We start from the raw sequence: 27,495 nt of genomic DNA, 5'->3' as shown, positions 1-27,495 counted from the left end.
GTAGTACATGAAAATACTAAGAGAGCATGTTTTCACAAGCAAATAGGCTGTTAGCTAACCAAACAAATATAAGGGCAGACCCTAAAGTTGTGTTGCTGTACTGCTTGGAATATTTACTCTTCGTTGCTCTATATGGTTCAGGTATGAGAGCACAGCTGAGTACACCATCTGTGGCTGCTGCATTAGGTAGCTGGGAAGTGGTTATGTGCTTCATGTTTTATTTTTCTTCCTTCATGTTTCTTCCATGTCTTCATTTCTTTAACACATCTGTTAAACATAATACATAGTGTTTCCAGCATACAGCTAGCTTGTATGAAGGGTATTTTTATGGACACAAAATTGTCACATCTCAGGCATAGCTGATTAACTCTGTGCAGCAGACTGTATTCCTTTACACTTACTGAGGTTATGGAAAATTGACCTAAGTTATTTTATCTTGTGAGCAAGTGGGGCAAGTACAGCCATGTTCACCTGTACTTCTGAGAAGAGCCCTTAGGATCCTGCAATTTACAGGCAGTAAAGGGAGAGCAGATACTTCCTCTAGGCAAAGCTCTCCCAGCACTTCCAGTGCAGCAGCTCTTGCTATTTAAACAGTGAAAACATTTTCACTGCCACTTCATGAGCATCTGGAATTCTGCATCCTGAACAGCCAGAGACAGCAGAGGGGCGGATCTGAGTCCCTGAATAGACAGCAGGCTCACCCCCTTGGGTACAGGGAGACAAGAGACTCAGGCAGGGGAGAAAAGGTGATGGTGGCCAACTTTATGTTATGGAAGAACATATCAACTTCCCATACAAGAGGTAGAGCCAAACCAGACATCCTCATTGCTCAATAAGGTTCTAGTCCAGGAAAGCACTTAAGCTCAAGAGTAGCTCGTTTTGACTTCAAGAGGTGATAGGGCTGCTTGGAAAGTGAAGTGTCCAAGCTCTGGGCTGGCTTTTAGGTAAGGGCTACAAAATATGTGACTGAGTAGTAGGTCCTCCCAAAGTGTTCTAAACACTGCTCATGTCCCCAGGAAGGATCAAATGGGAATTGTACCAATTGTGCCAAGTAACGCAAGGTTCTTTCCACGAGTGGGATACCTTTTTTCCCATTAGTATGTGCCTGTGTACCCAGACAGCTGCCTATGCTGAGCTAGGCTCACAAGGTTATTTCTGGGTGCCTTGAATGTTGTCCTTCCCTGAGCAAACCTATGAGCTCACCTGGAAACCAGCACTACAAACCACAAACTCCAACACCGTATTTTCATTTTAAGTACAAAATCAGTCAGTACAGCAGACATGTTATTGCTGTACTACTGTGGGAAAATACCTCTTCTAAAGGAAGTCTGGGCAGTACTTTTTGTAAGTATGAGAGCATTTTTATGAGCACCATAAATAGTCCAGACACTGGGGATTCGTCAATCAGCAATTAGAAGTTCAAGCCTCTTGACTGCATCCTGGAAAATTTTAATAGTTTGTCGGCATTGCTTGCATTAAACTGGAAGAGGATATATGTCTGTTTTAAATAGAAGTATAAATTGGAACAGCCTAGTAGGCTGAAAGTTGATACTGAAGAATCAGAACAGCAGAATAAATGGGTGATGAATTTACCTTACCTGAAGACATGTGACAGGCTTGGGCAAATTACCCAGTCATGGCAAGAGTAACTCTGTCTCAGTGCAGGTAGAGTCTGCAGCAAGCAGGTTAGAAGCTCTGCAGGTAGAGACAAAGGTCGATGCCAGGGTGGGCTGTTGCTGTGAATCTCACCACCACTGGAAACAGAACAAGCAGTGACAGGACTGGTCACAGGAACAGAATGCAGCTGGTTCTGGAGACAAGAATTACTATCTCTCCCACAGTCATGTTAGTCTTGGCACTAAAGAGGTCACTGCACTCAACTGGGGAAATAGAAATCTTCCCCCCATGATTTTCAGAGCAAGTTCCTCAGTACCAGTGCACACCTCAGCTCTGTTTATTGAACTTGTATTAGTAACTACCTTTAATAAGTAGCAATAGTCTTGTATTATGGTGAAGATCTTTAGAATGAAGTAGATAAAAAAGAAAAAAATAATTTCTTTAGGAATTGAGATGATTTAATGAAAGCTTTTTTTTTTGTTGAAGGTATGAGCAATTCAGACGTGATGGTTGCTCTTCAGCGTGGGTACCGAATGCCACGCATGGAAACCTGTCCAGCTGAGCTTTACGATATCATGAAAACATGCTGGAAAGATAAAGCAGAAGAGAGGCCAACATTTGATTATCTACAGAGTGTGCTTGGTGACTTCTACACAGCAACAGAAGGGCAGTATCAACAACAGCCATAGAGCAAAGAACACTTTTTCTATTGACATGGATCATAGGCACAGACTACCATTCGGACAGACTGCTCAAACCAATTACTTCACAAGTTTGGATGTCTTAACTGAGTGTGGAAATTGAAATACGGAAGGGAAGAGTAATTCTGCAGAGAAATACTAGTTTTTATTTGGTTAAAACAGTTCCTCTAAAGCTTGAGGTTCTCCTTAAATGCTCTGTGTTTGGCATCTGCAGAATCATCCCAAAACAAGCAGGCTTTTCGGGGTGGGGAGGGAGAAGGAAGGAAAGCCATCATGCACTGGTACAGTTTGCCAGTGCCTTCTTAGGATCTAAGTTACGCAATACTTTACTAAGAGACCTCTATAAATGGGGCAAGAAGAAGCCTGAACAGCTGTTTTCAAAAGAAAAAGCCATGAAGGAGAACTTGGAGATTTAAGACATGGTGATATTCTTAAATCATCTTTTTTTGAAATGCAGCATCTTGTGAAAATTATTTTTATATCTTTGTTATCATTGTTATTTCACATTAATATCTGGAGTACTGTCACCTCTTGTAAGACTTTCTGAACGGTATCATGGTTTCCTTTAAGGAAGGGTGATGTATGTAATTCTTTACACTGAAGATGATTCTGTTTTACTGCTGTATTACTCATACGAAGTTTAAAATCATTCTCAAAGCATCACACAGCCATCACAGCTGCAGAAGTGCAACATGAACACATAAGACGGTAGGAGCGGCAGCACACCTAGGACTGTGTTGAAAGTCATCATCCAAAGTCCATGGCAAAAATCACAGGATTTTGAAGGAAGTTGATACTTTCATTGCAGTCACTATGACTGTTACCAGTGAAAATATTGTAATCCTAATTTTAATCCTCTGTGGTTATTCAAGACTATTCCTATTATTTTTGCTGCTTTAATCAACTAACTTCAAAATGTGTTTTAAAGCTAAAACTAGCTCTAGTCCTATCAGAAACAACTTGTGAAAATACACAATAGGATGTCAAGTTACATTGCAGTGACAATATAGGTGTGTTGCTCACTATCTAAATACAGTTCCTAAAAGTGAATGCGGTTTGCTACGCTCTACCTATAGGAGTTTTCTATCAAATTACGTTCCAAAACAGCTGAGTTAGTGCAATTGCAATGTAACTATTGCATAGCTTACTTTTTTGTTCCCCAAGTGCCACAGGTTCTTACAACTAAAACCCAGTACATTTTTGCCACCCCTCTACCCAATTATTTAGGCAAATGGTACTTTGCAGAAGCTTAAAACCGTTTTGAGCCTCAGTGTGCCTACAATGAGCAGTATAAATATTCCTTGCTTTTCTTTTCCATTGGTTTCATTCAGTCAAACTGTGCAGTTTAAGCAGACTATCAGTTAAATATGTAAATAGTTTCTATTGTATGGTGATTTTTAATTTTAATAAACAATATGAAGCAAGTTGTATGGTAGTAGTTTGAAATTAAACAAATTGCTGATGTTTCACCCAGAATGGTAGCTTCATATGGAAGGATGAACATCTGTTCATCACCACTAACGAGATTAAGGGATTCTGCTTTCCTTATGCCTATTCAGCTTTGAGAAGCTGAAAAGAACCAAACCACCTATTTCTGCATCCTTGTTAGAATTTCTGCTTGGTCTGGAGGGCAGGAAGAGCAGAAGTCAGTCCTCAGCCATCTTTTAAAAGAGCTTCTCAAAAGTCTTTGATGTAATACCAACACAGTCCACAGCAATGCTCTGCAAAACATTAGTTAAGAATTGTTCAGTCCTTCATTAAAGGCTTTATTTCAGGGGGAAATAAGACACAGCTTAAACTACCATAACCTTGTCTTTCAAGCCATTCCCTATAGCTAATCAAAAGCTCTGGGAAGTAGGGTGGAACAGTTGTTCTGAGAATAAGAGTTTACAGTTAGTGTTACATAAAGTTGCTAACATTCACTTGTCTGAGATGATTGTCAGACTGTCAAGGTGTAGCAGCAGAATATCTGAAATGGTGTTGCAGAAGGTTTCCAGCCTTAGCCTGTTCCGATTTAGGGGTTTTTAATTTGTTTGAATATTGCTGTTCTGTGTGCAAATTGCTGGAAAAAAAAAAAAAAAAGCTTTGTTGTTCAAGGGATCTCCACTCACTGTATTGTATAACTACACCAAAATATTAACAGTTGGAATACTTTGGGTGGGAGCAGAATATTGCTTTAGACATTCTACCCTGGAGGGATTATAGGCCTGTAGAACTGCTGAAGCCAGATAAGTTGTATTTAACAGAAACCATTCAAAACATGAGAACAGCACTGGCTCAAGTGCTACATCTCCAGCCTGGTTAAAGACATGTCAGAGTGATCACTGCATTTACACAAACCAGCCCAAACTCAGAAGTCCTAGGAAGGGCAGTCACACCAGGGAAAGGCTGTTCTCAGCGTTGCGCAGGAATAGTGCACCACCTAGCGTCTTCACAGGGAGGTGAGGTTCTTGCTCTGAACTGGGTCCCCTTCCACTACGAGGAACAGCTTTACGGGAATTGATCAATCCCATTTACTTATGGATTCTGTCTTGTTCTAAAGCAATCCTCCAGCACCAACAGGCATGGTACTTTCATCATAGTTAAGAAAAACTCTCACATTCACTGAACTGAAGTAGCTTTAAGAAAGGTACTTGAAGTTTTATCATGCTCCAGTCTTCCTTCCTTGAGGTACTAGATAAGTCATTTAACCAGGGCTATGATTCTTTCAACTCGAGAGCATGTCAATCACTATGATCATTCGGCCTCAAAATTTATCTTTTCCTTACCTTGATTTCACTGATTTTCTCACCTTCACAAAATGAACAGAGTCAGAGCTGAATTTAGCAATGTAAAAATTTATTATAAATATTTTTTTCAAAATTTGGTGCTTATTCTTACTCAAATTCAAGTTATATTAAAACAAGTTCCTTTACAATGCTGAATTAGCCGAAAAACAGCAAGGAGTCAGATAAACCTCACCTTGTTGCCTCTTCTAGCAGTTTGCTCAGTTTGGTCCCAAGATGGCATTCTCCAGGTCAAACCCCGAAAATTAACCGAAAAACCCCAGCTATTTTAACTACTTGAGATTAAGTTTACAAGCCCTCTGATTTCTAGGAATCAACAATGAAAGGAGATACATAGTTTAAAATGGCAACAAGCAGAAGATGAACATCCCACTCTGCATAAATCACACAGTATAGAAGACCATGATAGAAATTCAAGCAGCTCAAGAATTAAAATTACATATTTATTTCCCAAATTGCATCCCTGTATCAACATAAAAAACACAAGTTAAGATCTAAGCTTACATAGCTCTAAATTCAACACTGATTCAATTGAAAGAGTTCTGTATTAATGTTTTTCCATCAGTTAACACAACAGTGAAGATGGCGTCCACATGTGAGAAAAAGCTACCAACAGTTTAAGAAGCCCAGTAACTGCACACTTTGATTAATCAAATATTAGTCCTTTGCTTTATGAGCCAACAGTACTTGTTTTCCTGAAGAGGATGAGACACCTTCATGCTTCCCCCAGCCTTTACCAAGAGGTGTAATAGCAGTGGCTGCTACTGTGGATTTCAGGTTAGCCAACAAACCTTTCCTGGGCTTTTGCTGTTTTGGCTCCTCCTTAGAGAAATGCTTTTTCCGTTCGTCAAGTTCTTTTTGCAGGGAAGACACTGTTTCTTCCAGCTCAAGAACACGTTTAGCCCAGTTCTGAAGACTACTCATTTCTTGATCCTATGAGGATAAGGCTGTGTTAGGTATATGAACACTCCAGAGTCTTTTTCATGAGGTTAATTTTCTATTTCAGATTATTTTATTATACCAATAAACACACTTGTTGTTACTATTCCAAATAGCTACTCAGTACCCATTTCTTCTGAATTCCTTTTATGTAATTTAGAGAAAAAACAAACTACAGGGCCATCGTATATAGTTAGAGACCAAGTCTGGCTAAGACCCTGGTGATAAAATGCTTGGCCACACTATGCAAAGATTTGCTGTTGTTATAAGAACCAAATAAACGAGGCTTTCCTAGCTTACCCTGCTATTGCTGAAAGCAAAACTGATCAAATCAAAACTCTTATCAGTCATAAGTCTACCAACCAGATCTGAATAAATGCTTTGAGTGGGCAGAACAAAGTCTCAAACATGTTCTTTAATCCTTGCAGTTAACAAAAGGTCACCTTCCTATGTCTTAGAACCAACTAAGAAACAAAGTTCAAGATGAATAATTTTCAGCCTCAGACTAAAAATCACAAAGAAGTTAATTTAATGTTCAAAAGGAAAACAACACTAAGCAGCCTTATACTTGCCTTGCTTCATTTGCAGACTTACGTAAGTACATAGTGTCAAGAGTTCAAAAATGTTCACCTTTTTTATTTAGGAATCTAGTTGATATCTGAGGTCAGACACTGTCAGGTTTATGAAGTCCCTACTTTTGAAAGAAAAATTTCTTCTTTTTCAGTATTAAGTAGTTTACCTGCCCATTATCTCTTATCCAGCTCAGCCACCTCTGCAGGTGGCTAGCTTTATAGCTTTGAACCTCTAGTCCTTAGGTCTTGTTGCACAAGCACTTAACCACTGACACCTTGCTTGCCATCAGCAAAACACTTCTCAGCTACAGTTCCAAGCATTTTCTTTGCTTAGCAGTTATTTGTGGCACCTTTAGATTAGCAGGAATTGTTGGCACAAAGTTACCCTATTGTCTGTCTATCTTTTAAGCTGAAAAGCAAGTCTTGTCTTACAAGATACAAAGTCAAGGAGTGAAACACAAGGGCTCTGACCTCATCACTCAGGAAGTCAGGGGCAGAAAAAAAATTATAACATCAAAAGAAATTACTAAGGTGAATGGTGGTTTTACATAAAGATGAGAAGCATCCAGTACAACTATAGATACAAGTAATATTAAAGATTTTAAATTGCTGACAAACCTTGAGCATGATTGTATGCTTCAGTTGACTGTTCTCTTCTGCCATTTTTCTGTAGCCTGCATTAGCTTCCAGCAGAGTTTCATTTAATTTCTGTATTTTTAACTTCAGAGATTTTATAAGCTGAAAATAAAACACACACACACTGCAGTTCAAGACTGTGTTATGACTAGAACTCATACAGACACTGTAAGAATCTCTGATTAATACTGAGCAGTACAAACTGCAAGATTAAAGCAATGAGGATAAAATCTGCTTCTCTCAACCTCCTATGTCTCAACCTATCATTTCTGGTGACAAAATACAGCTGGAGCATTAAAGGGCTATTGTGCTTAAGCTACTGGGTTTACACAGATCTGTCAATTAAAGACCAGCAGCACAGACTAACCTATTTCTGGAACAGTCTGCTCCTTTTCAGTAAGAGTAGTTAAAAAGAACACTCATCTTATTAAAGCTGTTAATATAATGAACTGAAGCACAGTTGCAACAAAAGACATCACCTTTCTGAAGGGAATATTGATGGATTAAGTCCTGAGAGGGAAAAGAAACTCTGAACCAGCAAAACTAAAGTTATAGTATTAATTTACTTGCTCAAGGTTGGAGGGAAAATATCTATAGATTGCTAAAACAAACCCAAACCATTCCCTTTGCTCATGTTTAAAGGCTGAATGGCAAGAAAAAGAAGTAGTGAATTACTAATCACATATTCGCAGGTACATAAGGCAAAGAAGCAGAAGGGCAATGATGGAACCAACTGCTTTAAAATGCTCTCCCTTCAGTTATTGCCAGGAAGCAAACCCATCATTATAGCACTTTCTAGCCACACAGTCAATACAGTATCCCCACATCAAGCATAAGAGCCAAACTTTCATCAAAATCCAGATTTGACAAAGGAAATGGAAAATGATGTGAGCTCTCATGAACATGAGTGGAAAACAAACGCCAGGGCCATAACATGAGACATTAAACTCTGTAAGGAAAAGGTATTTTTGGAGAACACTTTCTCAATAGAAAGGGATTTAAGTTCACTTTCCATTTACATGGTTTATTAGAACCAGCTGTAACTATTTCTCCAACCCCAACTCCATTTGTTACAAGTAAAAGGAGCAAGGCTTGTCTCTTCCCTCCTCTCCATCCTCTTTAAACACAGGAAAGTAACTGTAGCTTTACAAGTTCATTCAATGTAACAACCAAAAACAAATACTTTAAAAGATTTGTTTTTTTCACCATAACACAGGCTGAAGCTTATAATTTCCACCTCTATACGCTATTCAGAACACTGAGATCTTACTTGTTTGAGAAACAGAGATGTTACCCTTTACTTCAGTTTAAATGGATAGCAGAGTTCAGTATTTGCAGAAGCTGTTGGTTTATGGTACTATTTTGGCTCTAGATCTAGACTGTTACCACATTCTCTAATTGTTCCCCTGTGCATGAGCAGGCAGCATTTCAGGAAGGAAAGCACGGAGGCCATGACAGCAATGTTTACAACAAATTCCAATACAAGGCTACATAGTTCCAACTCACATCATGTTCACCATGTACCTTGTTACAGTAGTAGATGCTTTTACAGACTAAAACCAGAACACAGCCAATCTCTGGAAAAAAATCACCTACAATGGGCAAGCACTTTTTTGTGAACTTGATGCCCATTTGCAAGAATCTTCATGTTTTTGTCTAGAGTGCAGATCTCAGATCTTTAAGCATTGAACCATGCAAGAGTTTAGGACAGTTATGCCTAGATTTGTCAAATACTAAGCAAAGCTACCTCTTCTTTCTCTTGGCATTGTTTCTGCAGTCCCTCATTGGCTCTCTTCATCATCTTGGTGAGAAGTTCTATAGGCAAAAAGAAAAGTTCTTGTTCATACACAGTATAAAAAGTAAACAGAACTTCAAATATCCAGATTACATTCCTACCTAGTTCCATGTTATTTTCAGTAGTTGGTATATCTGAATTTGGACTTCCCAGAGCCAACAGCCTTCCTGACTGTTCATCAAGTTGCTTTTCCAATTGGAGTATTTTATTCTCTCTGTCCTAAAAGAAAGGCACATGGTGAAATTTGTCTAAAGGAGGAAGTTACTTTACACAGGAGTCAACTCTTCCACTCTGAAGATTTCCAAGTTGTATTAAAAGTAACCACATGGCAGAAAGGAAGTTTTAGTGCATCTGCGTTAAACACTGTTGCCAGATAGCTTGCTAGATAGGAAGAACATTTTTCATAGAACCAAGCTTCAATCTTGATCTCTTTTTCAGTACCTGCTAGATTGCTAGAACAGTATGTCAGAGTGGGAAATTAACTAAGAGTCACCATCAAGAAAAGTTATTCATCCGATTCTGGTTCTCAGATTTTATGTTGTGCTCCAGTTAAGACTTTTACATCTTAGATATTTCATCAGTTTGTTATTTGACTTGCTACCAAGACCATCTTATTCTCTGTTTCTTTCCTTATGCAGTCTTGTGGCCAGTGTACAAGACAGCTATAAGTGAAGACAGCACTATTAAAACTCTTCCTCTACCCTTACATGATGAACAGCTGGGGCTTAAGTGAAAATAAAACCAGAGTCTGAACAAAAAGACAAGTGTGAAGGAGCTGAAAAAACAGAGGAAATTACACAACACTGTTGCTTGTCAGCACCTGAATGGAGAGCTGTAAAAGCAGAAATGTTTATACATCACAATCTATAACAGAAACCCACTTCCCTCATCTCTTGAAAGGAACCTGCCTACTGTTGGAGTAAGAGATATCTTAGCTCCTGAACAGGAAAGTGCTGTAAGAAAGCACCTCTGGTGTACACCACAGTTCTATACTTCCACTACAGACCTCCTGAAAAGACTGAGACCCACAGATCCCAGTCTGTTGCCTGGATACACTTAGCCATCAACACAGAAGCTGGAAGTAAAGACTGATGTTGCACATGGTTAGCGTGACTCAGTTGCAAAAGGAACAGCAACTTACTGATGCCAACTCCAACCAGTTCTAGGTATAAGTGCCTTCAAGAGATTAAGTTCAACCCTGCATAAAATTTAATTTCTTATCACAGTTTCTTATCCTACAATCCTCCATGTAGTCTTTCAGGGCAGAAATACATTATACCTAAAAAACGCCTATCCTGTATTCAATTCCTCACTACCCTTTCAGGCTAGCTTTTTCACTCCACACCCTACATTCCCAAGGATCTCCACAAAGCCAGACTGCTGTATACACCACCCATCTAGGTGCTCCAATCATAACATTACAGAGATGAAGATTACTTGTATTTAATTTTTCTGGGTTCTCAAAGATTGGAAACATTAAGTATACACCACAGGTAGTGTAAAATCCTATGGTTAGCACTGGACACCAGAACAGCTAAGCTGAACTGCTAGTTATTTTGACTATTCAGTGTTATATTTGGGATTCCTGAATTATTCTGTTAAGGAAAAGCAAAATTTACAGTTAAGAGGCTAGCACAATTTTTAGCAGTATATATGAGTATATAGAGAGTACGTCATACCTCAACTTTCTCTTGTTCAGCTAGAAATTCTTCTATGGGAACATACTGGTCTTCAATTTGTTCCATTGCACACATATATGCATGTTTCTTGATGGCCTCTTTATACATTTCAAATTTGCTCTCCAGTTTTTCTTCATAACTGTCTTTCAGATCTTCCAAACGGTTGCTAAGGAGAACATATTAGCTTTATTTAAAACATTAGCATTCTAACTATTACAATTTGATTATGTGTGTTCAATTGGCAATATCAAAGGTATTCATCTACTCATAAATAGTGAAGTTAAGAGACCAAGAAAATACTTTTCTCCTTTTTATTCTCAATAATCCTACAGACTTGCAGCAAGGCATAACTTCTACATGACATACACAAAAAACAACCACCAACATGTGATAGATACAACTACACCAAATTAGGCCTGATATTTGAGGCATATTTCCAGGGCAGTGGCCTTCACATTGTTGTTTTGGGACTGAGTTTTTATTTCTTCCCTTAAAGATAAATGCTAAATTCATTTCACCTTATTATTTCAAGACATTAAACATCACTCTGCTCTTGTGAGACCTCACTTGGAGTATTGTGTGCAGTTCTGGTGTCCTCAACATAAAAAGGACATGGAACTGTTGGAATAAGTCCAGAGGAGGGCCATGAGGATGATCAGGGGACCAAAGCACCTCCCATATGAAGACAGGCTGAGAAAGTTGGGGCTGCTCAGCCTGGAGAAGAGAAGGCCGCATGGAGACCTCATAGCAGCCTTCCAGGATCTGAAGGGGGCCTATAAGGATGCTGGGGAGAGACTCTTCATTAGGGACTGTAGTGACAGAACAAGGGATAATGGGTTCAAACTTAAACAGGGGAAGTTTAGATTGGATATAAGGAGGAAGCTCTTTACTCTGAGGGTGGTGAGGCACTGGAATGGGTTGCCCAGGGAAGTTGTGAATGCTCCATCCCTGGCGGTGTTCAAGGCCAGGTTGAACAGAGCTTTGGGTGGCATGGTTCAGTGTGAGGTGTTCCTGCCCATGGAAGGGGGGTTGGAACTTGATGATCTTAAGGTTCTTTCCAGCCCTAACTATTCTATGATTCTACTGCCCCAGCAGTGACACAGAACATCACCTCAACAGAGAAAAGGCATCACTGCTGCTTCACATGTTCAGCCAAAAAAAGCACCCAAACAATTTTAAAGTCAGCGCAGGTGTTAAACCACCATGTGTTCAGCTGTCAACTCGGGGACAGTCTCAGTTAGCAATTCAAACAGCAGGAAACTGATTTCAAGAAGAGAAGAGTTAAGAGGAAGTAAGTTCAGTTTGAGCAACTTGGACACACTTGAAAAAAGTCTTCAAATTAGTAATATCAGTGCATGTAGCCACAGCAATTTAAGTGATTGTAAACTAAGAACAGTTCACAAATCATCCAGGAGCAAGAATCCAGGAGAGCTTAAAGAGATACAATTTAAACTCCCTCAAGTACATGCATGCATATTAACATGACGAAGTATAAGTTTTGGAACTATTACAAGCCCCAATGGGGCATCTGTAACAATTTTCCACATCTGCCTAATACTCATAACAAGTCAGAAAATCTCCAGTAATTACAAATTAAACAAAGTTAAACAAAAAACAGCATTAATTTTCCATTGTACATGGGAAGAGGATGATCTGTACAACTTGATCTTCATGGTCCTTCTTTGCTTTACATCAGAAGCTTTGAAACTGTCCAGAACTAACTTCCCTAAGTAACATAAGTAAACATCTCTTGCATATATATATATGTATATATATACACATGTGTATATAAATGCATGCATGTAATATATGTAATCCTTTCAGTCTTGAAGAGAACTGCAACATGACTTGCCTCCAAGCTTCCTCTGTTTCCATCAGCTGCCGGAACATTGCTTCTGCCATCTCTCTACGTATCTTCACCTCCAGTAGGAGTTTACTTTGCCTTTCTGCAACTAGCTTCTCCTTTAGGTCCTCTGTAGTTCTCAAGAGATCCTAAATTCAACATATTTCCTTTCAAAAAACAAGCTAGAAACACACATTTGCAACACATCACATGAAACACATGATATGCATGTCAAATTAAATATTCATACACACAGCTATGCACAGAGGGCATTTCTACAAACCTCTATTTTCAGGGGGGCTGCAGAAGGAGTTAAATAGAATAATAAAATAGTTTGGGTTGGAAAAGACCTTCAAAGGTCATCCAGTCCAAACCCCTGAATTCCTACTGCAAATACAAACTTTCTCTATCTTGATGGTTTCTGCTATCAAAAGGTTTATTACTCTTTTGACATTAGAATATTAATTTGTACAACCATTTAGTATAAAACCTAATTAATCTTTGCAATTCATTATTGTTAGAATGCATAGATTTGGTTTTGAAATGCTGCATCTTTGCTTGTTCCTGCTATACCCAAAAGAGCACGAACAGGTAAAAGTTGTTTGAAATACACATGCTGCTTCTTTACTCTAAGCATGAAGCAATCAGTTGAATTCCAAATCTAGCACTTGACTTAATTAGAAAGCCACAGGCAGTCTTCCACAGCTATGCTTGATCCCTCAGAACTAGAACACTTTTAGATTAGGTCTGCCTGACCCCAAGCAGAAGCACATCTCTGAAGTTAAAAGCTTTTAATATTACAGCTGATAGTGTTGGCTTTCTTGGATACAATTTTTAGTAGATGTGCACCTACTTCATGACTCAGAATGGTGATGTCCACTTCCTCTTCTGCATAGGTTTCAGTACTGTCAGGAAAGTCATCTACAGATGTACCAGCATCAAACTGCATGATAGGTTTGCCACAACCTCCAACAAGCTTGGGTGAAAAACCATCTAAACTTTTTGGTAGGATTGTCTGGATTACCTGAAAAAGCCAGAATTGAAAGCACTGATCTATCAATGCTGTCAATATGAATATGTCAATATCAGAATACTGGGAAGAAGTGTCATTAAGGTATTGTTGTATTTAAACTATATTTATTGATTACATAAATGTTAGCATAATTTTACATGTTGCTTACCAGACAAAGATCTATATCAATATGAATAGGAGACTTCAATACTCTAACAAAGTACAAGTATGCTTGTCTAGAAAGGTGTTTTCTCCTAAAATACAAGGCCTTTCTGTAGTCTCCTGGGAAGGTAATGAAAAGCAGCAAATCCCCAAAACATTTGTTCCTTCCTGAAATACTGCAACTAGGATTCAGCAGTTCATGCTAGTTAAAGATTTTATGGCATATGACAACACATCAGAGAAGCTTGTCTCCTCAGTGCACACTTATCTTATGAAAGTTGCAGCTGAAAAGAATTGGGGAATTTTTTCTCTCCAAGCTCACACTAAACATGCCATTACAGGCTTGGGAAGTGTCAGAACCCATCCATGGTTCCAGACTAGAAAAAGACTGTTTCTGATAAAAAATGCAACATAGCCCACCTTCCCATCCCTACAAGAAGCAGCTTCTACTTCTTTTACTGCCACCACAAGCTGTCCAAGAAGTTTTGAGCTATTGCCACCTCGTGCAACAGATGCTTAAATGAACATAGGTTAAACAACTCATCAAAAGCTTGAATCATAATCTTACATTTGCTCATATATAGTTTAACCAGACATATCTAAAAGCACCTGGACTGCTTTTTCACAGAATGTTGGTGTGTAGAACTGAATAAGCCAGAGAGCTGCATCTATCTTTACTTATTACCACAAGAAGGTGGTAAGGACTGGCAAGACTATCAGAAGCCTTTTAGAGAGAAGCCACAGACAGAAGAATTAGTATGATGCATCAAAAGTCAAAATCACACTTGAGTCCATACAACCTGGTAATTTCACAAACCATGGGTAACAAAGAATGCAGATTAGCAGAAGGAGTAGATGAACTCTTACCTGTTTGGCTATAGCTGCAAATTTCATTACATGTAGTGTTTCATCATATGTGGAGGCATGCTGATTAATGTTTACAATCATACAAGCTGTGCCTTTTCCGCAGAAGAATGGCTGAAACAGACGAGTCAACTTGCTCTCTCTGAATGGAATATAGCTTGGCTTCATCCTTAGGGGGAGAAGAGCAATAAAAGCGTGAAACAAAAAAGAAATTGCAAAGTTACATGAAACTGTAACTAAGCTTCATTCTTGTTATCAGGAAATACATCCAGTATGCTCATATTTAAGCCTTAACTATTTCATACCAACAAGCAAGGTCTTTCCTGGATCTCATAAGGTCTTCAACAAGTTAAACTATTTAAAAGTAAAACAGTAGTAATAGTGTCTGTGCCACAGTTTCCTAGTGTTACAGATACTGGAACAAGCCAAAAGCTAAGTACAGGATGTGTCAGATGTCTGAACAAATTTACCTGTATAATTTGGAGATGGAAGAGAACAAAACAGAAGCTTTGTTTTGCTCATACACACACTAAAAAGTCTTTGTAGTTTACTGCTAATTGCCCTTTTTTATTCTCTGCAGTGTCAGCCTAAAACTTACCATGTTGTTTACAACTTGTCACTTACTTTGGATTTTGATTCTGCTTCAATGCTGCAATGCATTTTCCAAGGATATGAAGAGAATTATTAATATTTCCTGCTTCTTTGAGTCTATCTCCAAAGGCTTGTGTTTTATTACACCTCTCTGACCCAGCCAAGTCACAGAAAGACAGCCTGCATGAAAGAATTACCCAGAGCATGCATATAAACTTGGTTTTAAACAGTATGAGAACAGAACTGCATGTCTTTAATTCTTTATGTGTCTAAAGGGTAAATGAGTGACTCATTTCAGCCTATCTAGATTACAGAATAAGTTTTACTTTAATGTTGATGTTTTGTACAGGAGGCACTATGCAAGGTATGCAAGGCGCTATGCTGTATTTGGGGTAACAGCACTAACTTATCTTCCCATTGTATATGAAGATACATGAACAAGACTGCTTCTCCTAAAACAGTCTATTCAGCATATCCAAATAACTCTGCTGGTAGCATCCATCTAAAACTCCATAGGCATTCTTACATAAAGAATTCAGTTTGGGAACCTACATTTTGTTACAATCCTAAAGTATTCCCAGGCGAGATAAGAGGAATTTCTGAGACAGTTTTGCACACTGGGACGATGGCTAAGGAACATTTTACAGTCACTGTCACCAGTAGCAGCACTGAGAAGATTGCAGGATAGTATGCAGCAGACACTCCCCCTAAGGATGAAGCCTCCTTTGGTTACAGAATTATTTGTTCACTATTCCAAGTAAGAAGACAGAAGTCCTCTCAAGATCACTATAGAGCTCTTTGTTTCCCTCTAGCAATTATATGCTACTGAATTCAGGCCACTGAACAGCCCCTAATGATACAGCAGGTTACAATCAGACGCAACTATCCTGCATAATCAAGGAATTTCATCATTTTCACTTCAGATTAAGAAAGCCCTTGAAATACTCTGGCAGTTAGATAATTCACGTAATCAAACTATTCATTCACTTATACAAATTTATTTACACAAAATAAAACCTTTGTAAGATTAGAGACTTTCACACAGCTGACATAAGTACATACTAAAACTATACACATTATTAAGGCACATATTCCAACTATGTGAAAGGCTATGAATACAGCGTGATATTACATAGTACTACTCTGTCCCCACCTTCTTGTGGTGTTAGACAATATACATATATTTCCCTCAATTTTTGTACTACTGAGAGTTTTAACAGGCTTTCAGCCAACCCTAAACAGAGTAAGAGACAGGGAAACACTTCCACACCTGTCCCTATCCAATTTCCAGTCAGTTTTATGCAGCCAGTGGAATTCCAATTTCCTTCACAGCTCTTGGAGGAGTTGTTTATTAAAAGAAAGTTCACCAGTTTAGAACACTTACACCTTACCAACTTTTCTGAAGTATTTACATTCTGGTAATCAGCTGAAGCATTCACTTACTCTGAAACTCCAAGAACACGCGGCTGATGCTCATCAGTTAGCTTTAGTAGCCTGATTGAAAATATACTGTGACTGGAATGAAAAGAAGTTCTTTTTAATAAGCACAATTATGAAAATTAAGCAGTCACTGAAGCAAAGTAAAATTTTTATGCTACAGAAAGTTCAGTGCTGAAGAAAGAACAAGAATTAATTTACCAATTTACATTAGTTACCTTTGCAATGCATTCATTTGGCAGCAAAAAGCAGCAATAAAAGTTATATTTGACTTTCCATTTCTTTTAATACAGGAAGGGAAATATGTTACATGAAACCTACAACTGTCTTGGACAATAAACAAGCCAGTTCACTTAAGTCAGCTGGTCAGAGGATGAGTGCTCAGGTAGCCACTTCATATACAAGCTTCAGGCAGGATGTGAACTCAGTAGGTCTGAAGAACTGATCAGGAATAGGTACTGGGGAAGGGAATAAGTTAATGTTGGACAGCCCTGTAATTTTGCCTACAGTTATTTGTTCCATTTTGAAATGATTCTGTTTTCTAGAAAGGTTGAATTTGTAACCTTTGAAAAACCAGTTATTCTGTTCTAGACATCAAGCTACAAAGAAGAACCAGAAGTGCCCTGTCCTCAGTTTACCCAGCAAATCAGGAAGCACAGAAAGCAAACTATTCTAGTATATATTTAAAGCAGTGCTTCTCCCCTAGAACCAACCCACAATTTAGGAACTGGAGTTTCTTAAAACAAACAACCCACCCCAACTTAGAAACAAACCAGGTGGAAGTCAGCATATCCTCTGGAGCAAAAAAGAGGACATTCTGGGCACAAAACTCTATCAAAAAAAAAACCCACACAGTTCTTTTCTGCACTATTGCAAGCAAGAGTGAAACTCAGAATCATAGCATGAAATTCAATGGCAGCTTTCTTTAGCTAACACAGAACAATACAGCTTCTTGCTTTTTATAGAAAAAGCAGGCTTAGTAACACTATGATTATATTAGATAAATATACAACATGGCCCTTCCACAGTTAAAGAACAAATAAAGAAGAGGACATTAAAATCAAGTAAAAAGGCATTTTCAACAGGAAGCATACCACCTTCTCTATTTCCTCCTGCTCCATCAAGCCAGATTCTCCCTGAGCCCTCTCCAGATCTGGGTAAAAGCTAGGAGCTTATTTCTTAATATACCAAGTAAGGTCAGCTAGAACACAGCAAGCATCTAGGTAGTCTAGCAGCACTGCAAAGTACTGCACGACTCCTTCCTACCCTAACCCTAACCCCCTACTGACAGGCCCCAGGTTTCCAGGAAATGTGTTGACAGAGATGAAGAACTAACCATGTTTTCCTTCAACATCCTTTTCACAGCCATTCCCACTCAGCATCATTAGCATTTACCAAGATGTATAGCTCTCTTGGCACTCAAAAATGAATGTGATTTGATCTTTTTGGCTACTCAGATCCATGAATAGCAACCCAAGTCCAGCTACTGTTAGAGTTTCTTCCAGAAAGAATTTCATAATAAACCTAGAAAAATCAAGTGAAGTCTTAAACTACTATTAAGAGTGGTTAATTTGAAACATATTCTAGAGTCTTCTCCTCCCTTCCCCCTTCCTTTCTCCCCTTAAAAGGAATAGAGTACACTTACAATTAGAGAAACTAACCTCCTACTTGATTGCTCATTCATTCTAGTACAAGCAAAGCTTCGGTTCTTGTTTCCTATTTTTAGTATTTTGCAGGCTTCTTCAGTGCTCTGAATGTTAATCCACTTTAAGTCTGTGAAGAGACCATTTACATACATTTCTGATGATCAAAGATATTCTGTGAAACTACTAAGGTTATAAAACTGTATTACCTTTAATATAAGAATTTCCTCCTTGATCCTCACAAATTCTTAAGACTCTGCGCTTCTGAGTTTTTGATGTAGATAATACATTTAATAGGTCATACACATATTCATTATAAATTTCACAGAAGGAAATCCACACAGATGCTTGTGTCTTTTGGTGTGTATTAGTCCTGTATGTATCAAGTGGTACAAATTTCTTCTCTGCTAACCCGAAACAAAGGAAAAGTTCAATGATCAAACAACATATTGATAAATTTTATACTATATAGAACCTTCTAAAAGGAGGAGGCTTGTATATGTGTTGTACAATTAGATATACAGTACTGCATAATTTTGAGTTTACTCAAGAACATTTACATTTCTCAACAGTCACCTGTACTGAGGATGTGCCCAAATTCTAAACTATTGTCCCACCCCATAAGCTTCCAGAAGTTTATACATTCACTTTGCAGAACTAAGCTTCCCTCTTTGGCCAAAAGGAGAAAAGGTATCAGAATATTTTCCACATACTCTTCCTCCAGAATAGAGCCACTAAAATTTTGTTCAACTACTATACTACAAAGTATAAATATATGTATACAGAGATTTTTTTAATCCATCAACAGTAACCTATGTATATTACTCAATTTTTATAGTCCCCTTCATCTCATAATTTTCCACTGTATTTTACCTAGTGAATCAGAAGGAAGACTTTCTGAGGTACAGCTGGAGGAACTCGACTCCACATCACACGTATTTGTTATAGTATTTGAGCTGCTTTCTGTCTCCTTGAGAAAATAAGACCATTACATCCATATGAACAGACTGAGAACAGCAGAAGTTAAAAATGACAGCAATTCCAGTATTAAAATATCAAAACAATATGAAGTGTTAAGCTACCCTTACTCTGACTGCAGATGAAGTGTTTTTAATAATACTGAACTAAATCAATAAATGCTCGTTTCCTCACAAGAATAATCCCTCTCCGATATCTCAGCAACCTGTTTTGGAAGCCAACTGCTGCTAGCTTAGGAGGCTTTACTTCATAGTTCTGGGAGAAACAAGATCCTCTGTCACACTGTTGCGACAGCCCAGAATGCCTTTATGAACTATTGGGCAAATCTGAACAGTACTTCAGTCAGCCAAGAGAACTGAAGAAGTAAATTTCTCTCAGGGGCAGATGGCAGGGTGGTGAGCAACAGAGAGAATAAAGCAGCAATGATTCTTAATTTGCCTGCTTGTTACAAATCACTTCTGCAAATCACTGGCTTGTGCCAGGTCTGTGAGAGCATGAGTCAAGCTTACTCTGAAACCTCAGAAAAAGTGAAATAACTTCATAAAGACCTTAAAGAGCTGACAAAGCAACAGCCTAAGTTGGTTTAATTAATACTGAATTACTGAAGAGCCACTAAAAATCTTATACAGAGAACAGCACAGTCTCCTTAAGTACACACATTTGATGAATTTCTTTACATCAACAAAATTATTTAAAAACCTGCCAAGACTTGTCACTTTACCCATAGGAAAACCAGTGTAACAAAGCAACGCCCACTATTTAGATATTCCAACATATCCACATACTACCTCCCTCCCCATTTTTATAAACCAATACAAATTTTCATCAAGACATTCACCCCAATTTCCCAAAACCCAGTCTTGATAGAACATCATCCTAGTGACAGTAGAAGAGGGGAATAGATTCACAGAAGTAAACCTTAATGTTCTAGCTATTTTAATGCAGTGCTAAGTTCATTATGGACTGACTGCTGCTGCCTGTGGTACTCACTTGGTATATCCAAAATGGAATTTTTTGAAATTTTGAAAATTATGAAGCCATAATTTTAGATCTTTCATTTTAAAGATAAATAATACATGATTTCATTGTCATTTGTAGGTGGCCATGTTTCTTGAGTAATTACAAGTATAACCACAAATATGGATTCTATTAATTCTGTTTGTGAAGTACAAAGCCGAGTTCTATAGCAGGGTATGGGACTGACACACATGGCATAACTATGCATGGCAAAACCAGAATGTAAAACACCCAGTGCCACAGTACCTGTGCATGTGATAAATTTTTGTAAAGGTGTTTCAACAAAACCGAACTAGCTATGCTGCTATACTGTTCTTCAAATCATAAGACCAAATGCAGAAAAGAACATGGAGATGACTGCCTGAAAACAAGTGGGAACAGGAACTGACATTGTTTGCCAGTGACAGAAGCTGACATTTAATATGAAATACAAGGACAGGTGGGAATAGGAATGCAAGTAAAGCAGCATTTAATCCAGGAAAAGACAATATTTAATCCCATGAATAGAACAAGTAAAGGGAAAGAAAAAGAGGGTGTGAACCATGACAAGCAAGAGTCTTTGCATCAGTAGTGCACAGAGAACAAACAGTAGAACATTAAATACAAGGATACTGCAGTAACTCAGAGCAGTTTAAACTGAGAGAATGAAAGGAATAGCAAGCTCTTTCTGCATGACATGTAAACTGAGCCTGGGAAAAGGGCCTATAGAAGTCCACGTAAACCAAAACCAAGCCCACCAAACCATATCTGCTCTCGGATTACAAGCTTCAGTGAACATCTGAACAGAGATACTATTCATTCCTAAGCTATCAAGCAGGCATGGGGATAGCTGAGCTATCACTATGGAAGCATTGTAATACATAAGGTCTTGTCATGTATTATTTTCTAGATGTATTTTTACCTTTCCTTCCTGATGGTGGTCTTGCTTTTCACTGTAGTGCATCAGCATCTAGATCACACCTACTGCAACATTCAGTAACTAAACTATTAGTGAAGTCAGACTGTGATTTAACAGGAAGGAATATTTGTAAAATACCAAGTTATCATCAAAATAAGATATTTGACCTCCCTTTCTAGATCCCAAAGGCCTGCATCTTCCTTCTTGAAAGCTTATAAGTTCCATAAAGTTATTTTTAATATTTACCTACTACCCTTCTGACCATCTCAGTGTAAAGACCCTCACCCCTGTGCATGCACATACACACACAGTGCAAGTGAGCTCTTTAGAAACTCTAAGATAAGTAATCTTTAGCATCTTTAAGATTTTTTGACTGAGATATTTCCTCAAAAGTTAACCAGACTCAGACTAAACAAAGTTTTGTTTAGAGTTTATATCAAGCAATAGAATTTAGAGTCAAACTTTACATATGAATTTTATTCACAGAGGGATATTCTTTCAGAGCTAACTGGAGTACTTTAACTGTGTTGCTATTAAAGACCACAAAAAAGAAAACCTAGTCAATCACTGCTTCTGTACTTTCCAGAATTCGTTCTGAGTTGCTTTAAATAAAAATCAGCTGAGCCTACTGCATTTTGGGATTAAATGCACAGAACCACATTTCAGATTAAAATGTTCTGAAAAGCAAACAAGTTGTGACAACTTACAACTGGGCTTAGAAATATAGAACAGACACACAACATAAAGCTGCCCATTTTCTAGTGAGACCTATTTCTTACACTGGAAACAGAAATGACTAGATAATGAGAACAGGAGGCTGGAACAGTAGACTCCCCTATTACACTCACAGCCTTCAGAGACCAGAGTTAAAGACACATACACTCTTCTAAAGCAGGCTGTACTCCTGGGAAATTTCTTTTGTGCAATCTCACTTCACTTGCTCTATCAGAAAAGCTCCTTTATGAAGTTACATAAATCACATGTTTACAAACTTTTAAATCTGCCTTATGGCTGTCCTCAACCAGAATGGACACTTCTGCCTTCTTCAATAATCCTGCTAAGATTTTGCCATCATCCCTCCTAAAATAGTAGTGGAATTTGAAAATCTGTCCTGGGATCCAGCCTGGGAACCTGACCCAAAAGATTAGTTTAAGTGGGTTTCAGATTGGTCAGCTCTCAAACTTTTCAAAGGCTAGTGTCACCACAGCATCAGAACTGCTCCCCTATAGAAATCCAGGCTTTGGCTTTGCAATGGTTTTTTGTTTGAACTGTGTGCTGCCTGCTGCAGAAAGTTCTTCTGGGCTCCAAAACCAGCCAGTTGCCTTATTCCAAGGTTCACCAAGTATCCATAGAGCAGAGTTAAAGATAGATTCTTTATTTACCCAAGGAATCAATAGGGAAACAGAGATTTTTAAAGATAATCTGTTAGACAGGAAGCTTTTAAAAAGCTCCATTAACAAGGAAGTATTTGATCACTGACCTCTTTCAGTGATGCGAGAACAGCCATTTTAATGGCTTCTTCTTGCTTAACTTGTGCATCTTCTAGTTTCTTAACATCATTACTCAAATATGGCTTGAAGTTCATCTTCAGATAATGTCTTCCCCTGATGTGGTTAAAAACCACATCAAGTGAGCGAGGTAAAATACCAAAATCCTTTGAAGTCCCTTAAAAATAACACAAGATAAAAAGTAGATGCTCATATAAACTTCTCATTGGATTTTTCACTTGCTTTTTTGGCAAATAGAAGTGAAATACCTTGGATAGTGAATGTCTTGCCTGCGTTTGTAACCCCATAAGTAAACACCAGTCCATTCACTCCATTAACATATGCCCTTACTATCTCTTTCATTGAACCTTTGAAAAATTCACTCTGAGTAGTTTCTGGTCCAAAGACCTTGGAGAAGGGGAAAAAAACAAACAAAATTATAAAAAAGTGATAAATGGCACAAAGTAGTTTAATATATCAAAATATTAGCACTAATTAGTTGTGACTACTTTTTCAGAGCAAGCTGAGGAGGCAATACCAAGCTTCATTTCCTGTCTTGCCTGAACCCTGGCTGATTCAACATCTTCTGTTGGGTTTTCATAGGGTGCCTGTTTAATTCAGAGAGGCACTCAGGCTTGGCCTTATTTTTGAATATTTTCCTACTCCTAAAACAAACTGCTCAGTGCTACTGAGCACATACTGTTCAGTGGGTACTTTCAACAGCTCAGCTGGTGATGCACAGCTCCCCTCCTCACTCTGCATCAGTCACCCACCACTGATTAGACAATCAGCTTTACAGTGGTCTGAATGACTCAATGGTCTGGAGCTGCATTTTGATACTCCAAGAAGAGAGTTTCTTGCAGTAGGTAATACAGTTAAGAAATTTACTTCCAGTGTAGGACGTTCCAGCAGTTAGGCTGCTATTCTTTCAAAAATAAGTTCCTAAACACAGTCCCTTTAAACATGTGATTTCCTGTAACACTCCCAGATAAGGCCATCTTGAGGAACAGCAGAACTGCACAAGAGTTTGTGCCTACAAGAAGCTTCTGTAGTATCTAATCAAAGAGAACAACAGAGCTACCAAAGAACCTTCCTTGTCTCATTTAATAGGCATCTCCATTGTAATATAGCTTTCTTGGCAACCTAACAGTAAGTAATAAGCATCTGGGGAAGAGAGGGGGTGGTTAAGGAAAATACCACCACATGTAATTCCAAGGAGAAAAATCACATTGCAGGGTATAGTAGAAAAATCAGTTATCATTATGAAAAATCAGTTATTATCATTGTGAAAAAAATAAGCTATAACTCAAAATTAGAATAAAGTTTGTCTACCTGAGAAAACGTGAACTTGCGCACAGAACGACCAATTCCTTTTTCACTGTTCTTCACTGCAGAAGATTCTTTGGGTGCATTAAGAATTACTGTCTGGTGATCTTCAATAGTTACACAACACTTAAAAGACAAGACAAGGTAAACCAAAACACCACACAAAATTATTTAGAAAGACAGAAATCTGAAAAAACAACCCAACAAGAACAAACAAACCAACCCAAAAAGCCTAGTGTTTTCATCTATTTACCAGAGCTACACAGAAAAGCAAAATTTACACATGATCTCTCTTTAAGCATGCCACAACTATAGAGATGCCCACTTCACATGAAAGATAGTGTATACAAAGTTAAGGCAATTGTCTGGAGTTTTCTGTAAGGTAAAAATTTTGTGATTTACATTGTGTGGCTTGCACAATCCTAGCTGTGAAAACAAAGCAACATAAAAATCTACTGGCTTTCCACTTCAATCATTTTCAGTGTGAAACAAGCTATGACCAGCATAAGTAAAATTAAGTTTGAAGCATTATCCTTCGACTGATAGATGGTGTTATCAGTAATTAAGGAAAATTAGTTTCAAGTATAGGTGAGGTACAATTACCTACCACTCACTTGATAAATGCAGAATGCTGTATCACAGAAAAAAATATTTTACACCAGACAGGGTACTAAAATACAAACTGAACTACTCGTGTAGTGGAACGGTGTCATGAAGCATCAGCTGCAAGGACTGATTGTAACTAAATCTAACATTTGCATTTAGAGGCTGGCCAGAGCTGGTAAAACTAATCATCCATGTGTGGCATGTACACAGGAGGTATAGCTCTTAGAGTCCCAATTAACAAGTCTGATTATCAACTGGTATAGAGGCTCTAAGAAGCTGGGTACTGAATTTAGACCAATCAATTGCTCACTATGCCAGGGTCTAAATTTGTGTGCTTTTTAATATTCACCCCACATTGCAAGAAAGAGGAATGCAGGTCAGATGTACTAAATCCTAGAGGGCTACAGAAGAATCCAACATGTGCAGCATGTGCCAACAGCTTTATAGAAGCTCATGAGCAGTCAAGGTCTGCAAAGCTGGAATCCAGCTAGTAAAACATCTCTCTTGTCTCCCTCAACCAATCCCAGAAATAAGCTGGTGGGAGTTAGGCTATTTCTGACAAGGTACACTTTGCTTATGTCAAAAGAACACAACTTCCTGCTCTCCAGCAGGTGACTCTTGACAGTTGTATCAAGAGTACAGAATTTCATCCAGGTAGTCAGAAATTTCCCACTCCAAAAGGGAATAACAACTCAATTTGATTTTGTAAATCAATTTACAGCCAGCTCAGACTGATGAATGATACCAAACTGGAAGCACTGAGAGTGCGTAGGAAGGAGGAGTGTTCTGTGTGTTTGCATGTGTACATGTATGTATGTAAAACACTGAAACCTGACTCTGACAGTATAAACTGCAGGCATTACAGAAAAAATAAACTTCACAGGATGAGGCTGTAGACTGTTCAAGCACTCCAAAGAAACCCAAGAGTCAGATTTCTGAACTACTCCTGGAACTGCATCATCTCTTCCATTTAAGTAAAGTACCCAGTGGAATTTTGCATAGCTACAGGTGTGCATATGTGTACCATGTGATAAAAACATTACATTTACCCAGGTGTCCACTAATTCTATTTGGAAGCAGTACACAACTGTTATAAAAGTCCCAGCTTACCATACTAGGTGCCCTTTGGGGGAAAAGAAAAACTCATTTCTTAATTCTACAACTAACCTGAGGTTCTTGGTTTTCAAGCTCCGCTACAGAAAAGGGCCTCACTCTCAAGAAGACTTTCAAAGGCTGATATGCCTATTCATAAAAACAAAAACAAAACCAACACACACACAGAACAATCCACAGTCATAATGGCCACTTTCTAAATAGAACACCCCCCAAGTCATATCGGCATACATCTCAAATGCACTCTTTCCTTTTTTTATCTCACTGCCTCACCTCTTCCTTTCCTTGGGAAGTTCAGACTGTAAGCTTTCATTTGATTCTTTATTCCTAATGCCCTTAAGTAGCCTTTCCTTATCACCACCCTTCCCCACCCCCCCCTTCCCTTCCCTTCCCTTTTAGTTTTCTTTTAGGACAAAGCAGGTACCCTGATTTTAAAAGAGCACGCTAACAGTGACATAAATTGCACTGCTTCCACCTTCTGGTGTTACTCTGTATTGAATTCAAGCTGGATTTTTTTAATAGCTGCTCTATAGTATTTCACTTCCACTGTGTATGGAGCATGTTAACGGATTGGCATATTCTTAGTCTCCAGAGACAGCTTCATTACTGCTACCTAGACACAAGCCCTTCATCTTCCTCACAGTAACAACCATGAAACAGCTCTCAGTTGCCAGGGTGGGCTTTTCCATCCAGCACCATTATACAAAGGTCTCCCCATCCAGGTAAAGCAATAATAGCTGGGAGATTTTTAGAGGGATCCTAGCATTCCTTCTTTTCTCATACAGCTTCATAGTCCCTACTTTGGCAACCTGCTCATTCAGCAGAGGGCTCAACCAGAATTCTCCCCATCCCTCCCATAAGCAGCACTCTACTAATCATACAAAATTAAGTCACCTGAGGGAAGTAAGCCAATCAGGAAACCTACAAGTCAGGGATGACAGTGCAATCTGCAGAAGTGCACTTCAGCACAACATTACAGAGCTGTATTTCCAGTCACCTAGCAAGCTTTCAACAAGGATATATATGCTTGTTTGGCTTACTAAAAGGAGTGGTACAGTCACATTGCATTCAAAGTGCAGTTACTGAAGTCCTTTACTTCCTTCTCAAAGGCTTAGGCATTGCAAAGACACATCATGTGGCATTAACCATCTGCATTGGCTAATAGCTATGATTTATTTGTAGCAATGAGAAGCAAGCAGAAGAACCAAACACATCCTGGGGACAGGTGAATACAGGAGTTATCACCAAAGAAGTATTTGCCTTAGTGAGAGCTTAAAAACCCTATAATCAGAAGACCTACTAAAAAACCAACCCACACCTGCTGTTCCTCTGCATTAGGCAATACAGTTGACTCCATAGGTGAAGGATTACCCGATACACTGAGGAAAGAAACTGATTCCATTGTATCACGTGCTTCTGCAGAAATACAGCTTTTCCCTTCAACATCCATTTTCTGTGCAAAGGAACTTGAAAAAAAGACAGACCAAAACAAACATCGTTTTCTTACAGAACAGGCAAAAATACTTAGGGAGCAAAGCAGAGATCAAGGTGGCTTGCATATGAACAAGTGCTTCTGAAGAAAGTAAGTCTGGATGTAAGGAACCTTAAAAATCGACTGACACCGGACAGCAAACCACACAAGTGAAAGCACGCTGACAGCCTCAGGTGGGCATCACTCTCATCCACCGGCAAGCGCTGTGCCACAGCCCGTAACCCTCACCCCTGAAAGGCTCAACGCCACCAAGGCGTCAGGGACCCAGCCCCGGGGCCACCGTGCCCCTCCTCAGGGAGCC

General features: G+C 38.7%; 2 protein-coding genes across 7 annotated transcripts in view; one reads left to right on the top strand and one right to left on the bottom strand.

The window, feature by feature from the left end:
* Window positions 1–3,742, top strand: part of LYN (LYN proto-oncogene, Src family tyrosine kinase) — a 48,107-nt gene extending 44,365 nt beyond the window's left edge. For all 6 annotated transcript variants that reach the window (XM_013129931.3, XM_005152538.3, XM_031052252.2 and 3 more), the window contains one exon: window positions 2,104–3,742. In XM_013129931.3, the coding sequence (XP_012985385.1) occupies window positions 2,104–2,306 (203 nt within the window). In that variant the 3' untranslated portion in view covers window positions 2,307–3,742. The remainder of the gene's footprint in view (window positions 1–2,103) is intronic.
* Window positions 3,743–5,620: 1,878 nt separating this feature from the next.
* Window positions 5,621–27,152, bottom strand: LOC101881494 (kinesin-like protein KIF20A). The gene is made up of 18 exons (XM_005152739.3): window positions 27,021–27,152; window positions 25,757–25,831; window positions 23,990–24,109; window positions 22,927–23,065; window positions 22,651–22,835; window positions 19,151–19,247; window positions 18,487–18,684; window positions 18,296–18,407; window positions 16,641–16,712; window positions 15,231–15,377; window positions 14,610–14,775; window positions 13,422–13,592; window positions 12,578–12,717; window positions 10,726–10,891; window positions 9,148–9,265; window positions 8,999–9,066; window positions 7,234–7,353; window positions 5,621–6,037 (listed from the first exon to the last, which is right to left on the bottom strand). Exons 1-18 carry the CDS (start codon window positions 27,150–27,152, stop codon window positions 5,762–5,764), a joined length of 2,502 nt encoding a protein of 833 aa, XP_005152796.3. The 3' UTR covers window positions 5,621–5,761.
* Between the last annotated feature and the right edge of the window lie 343 nt (window positions 27,153–27,495).

Source organism: Melopsittacus undulatus, chromosome 1, assembly GCF_012275295.1.
Source record: "Melopsittacus undulatus isolate bMelUnd1 chromosome 1, bMelUnd1.mat.Z, whole genome shotgun sequence".
Lineage (NCBI taxonomy): Eukaryota > Metazoa > Chordata > Aves > Psittaciformes > Psittaculidae > Melopsittacus > Melopsittacus undulatus.
This window is presented reverse-complemented; position numbering and strand designations above follow the sequence as displayed.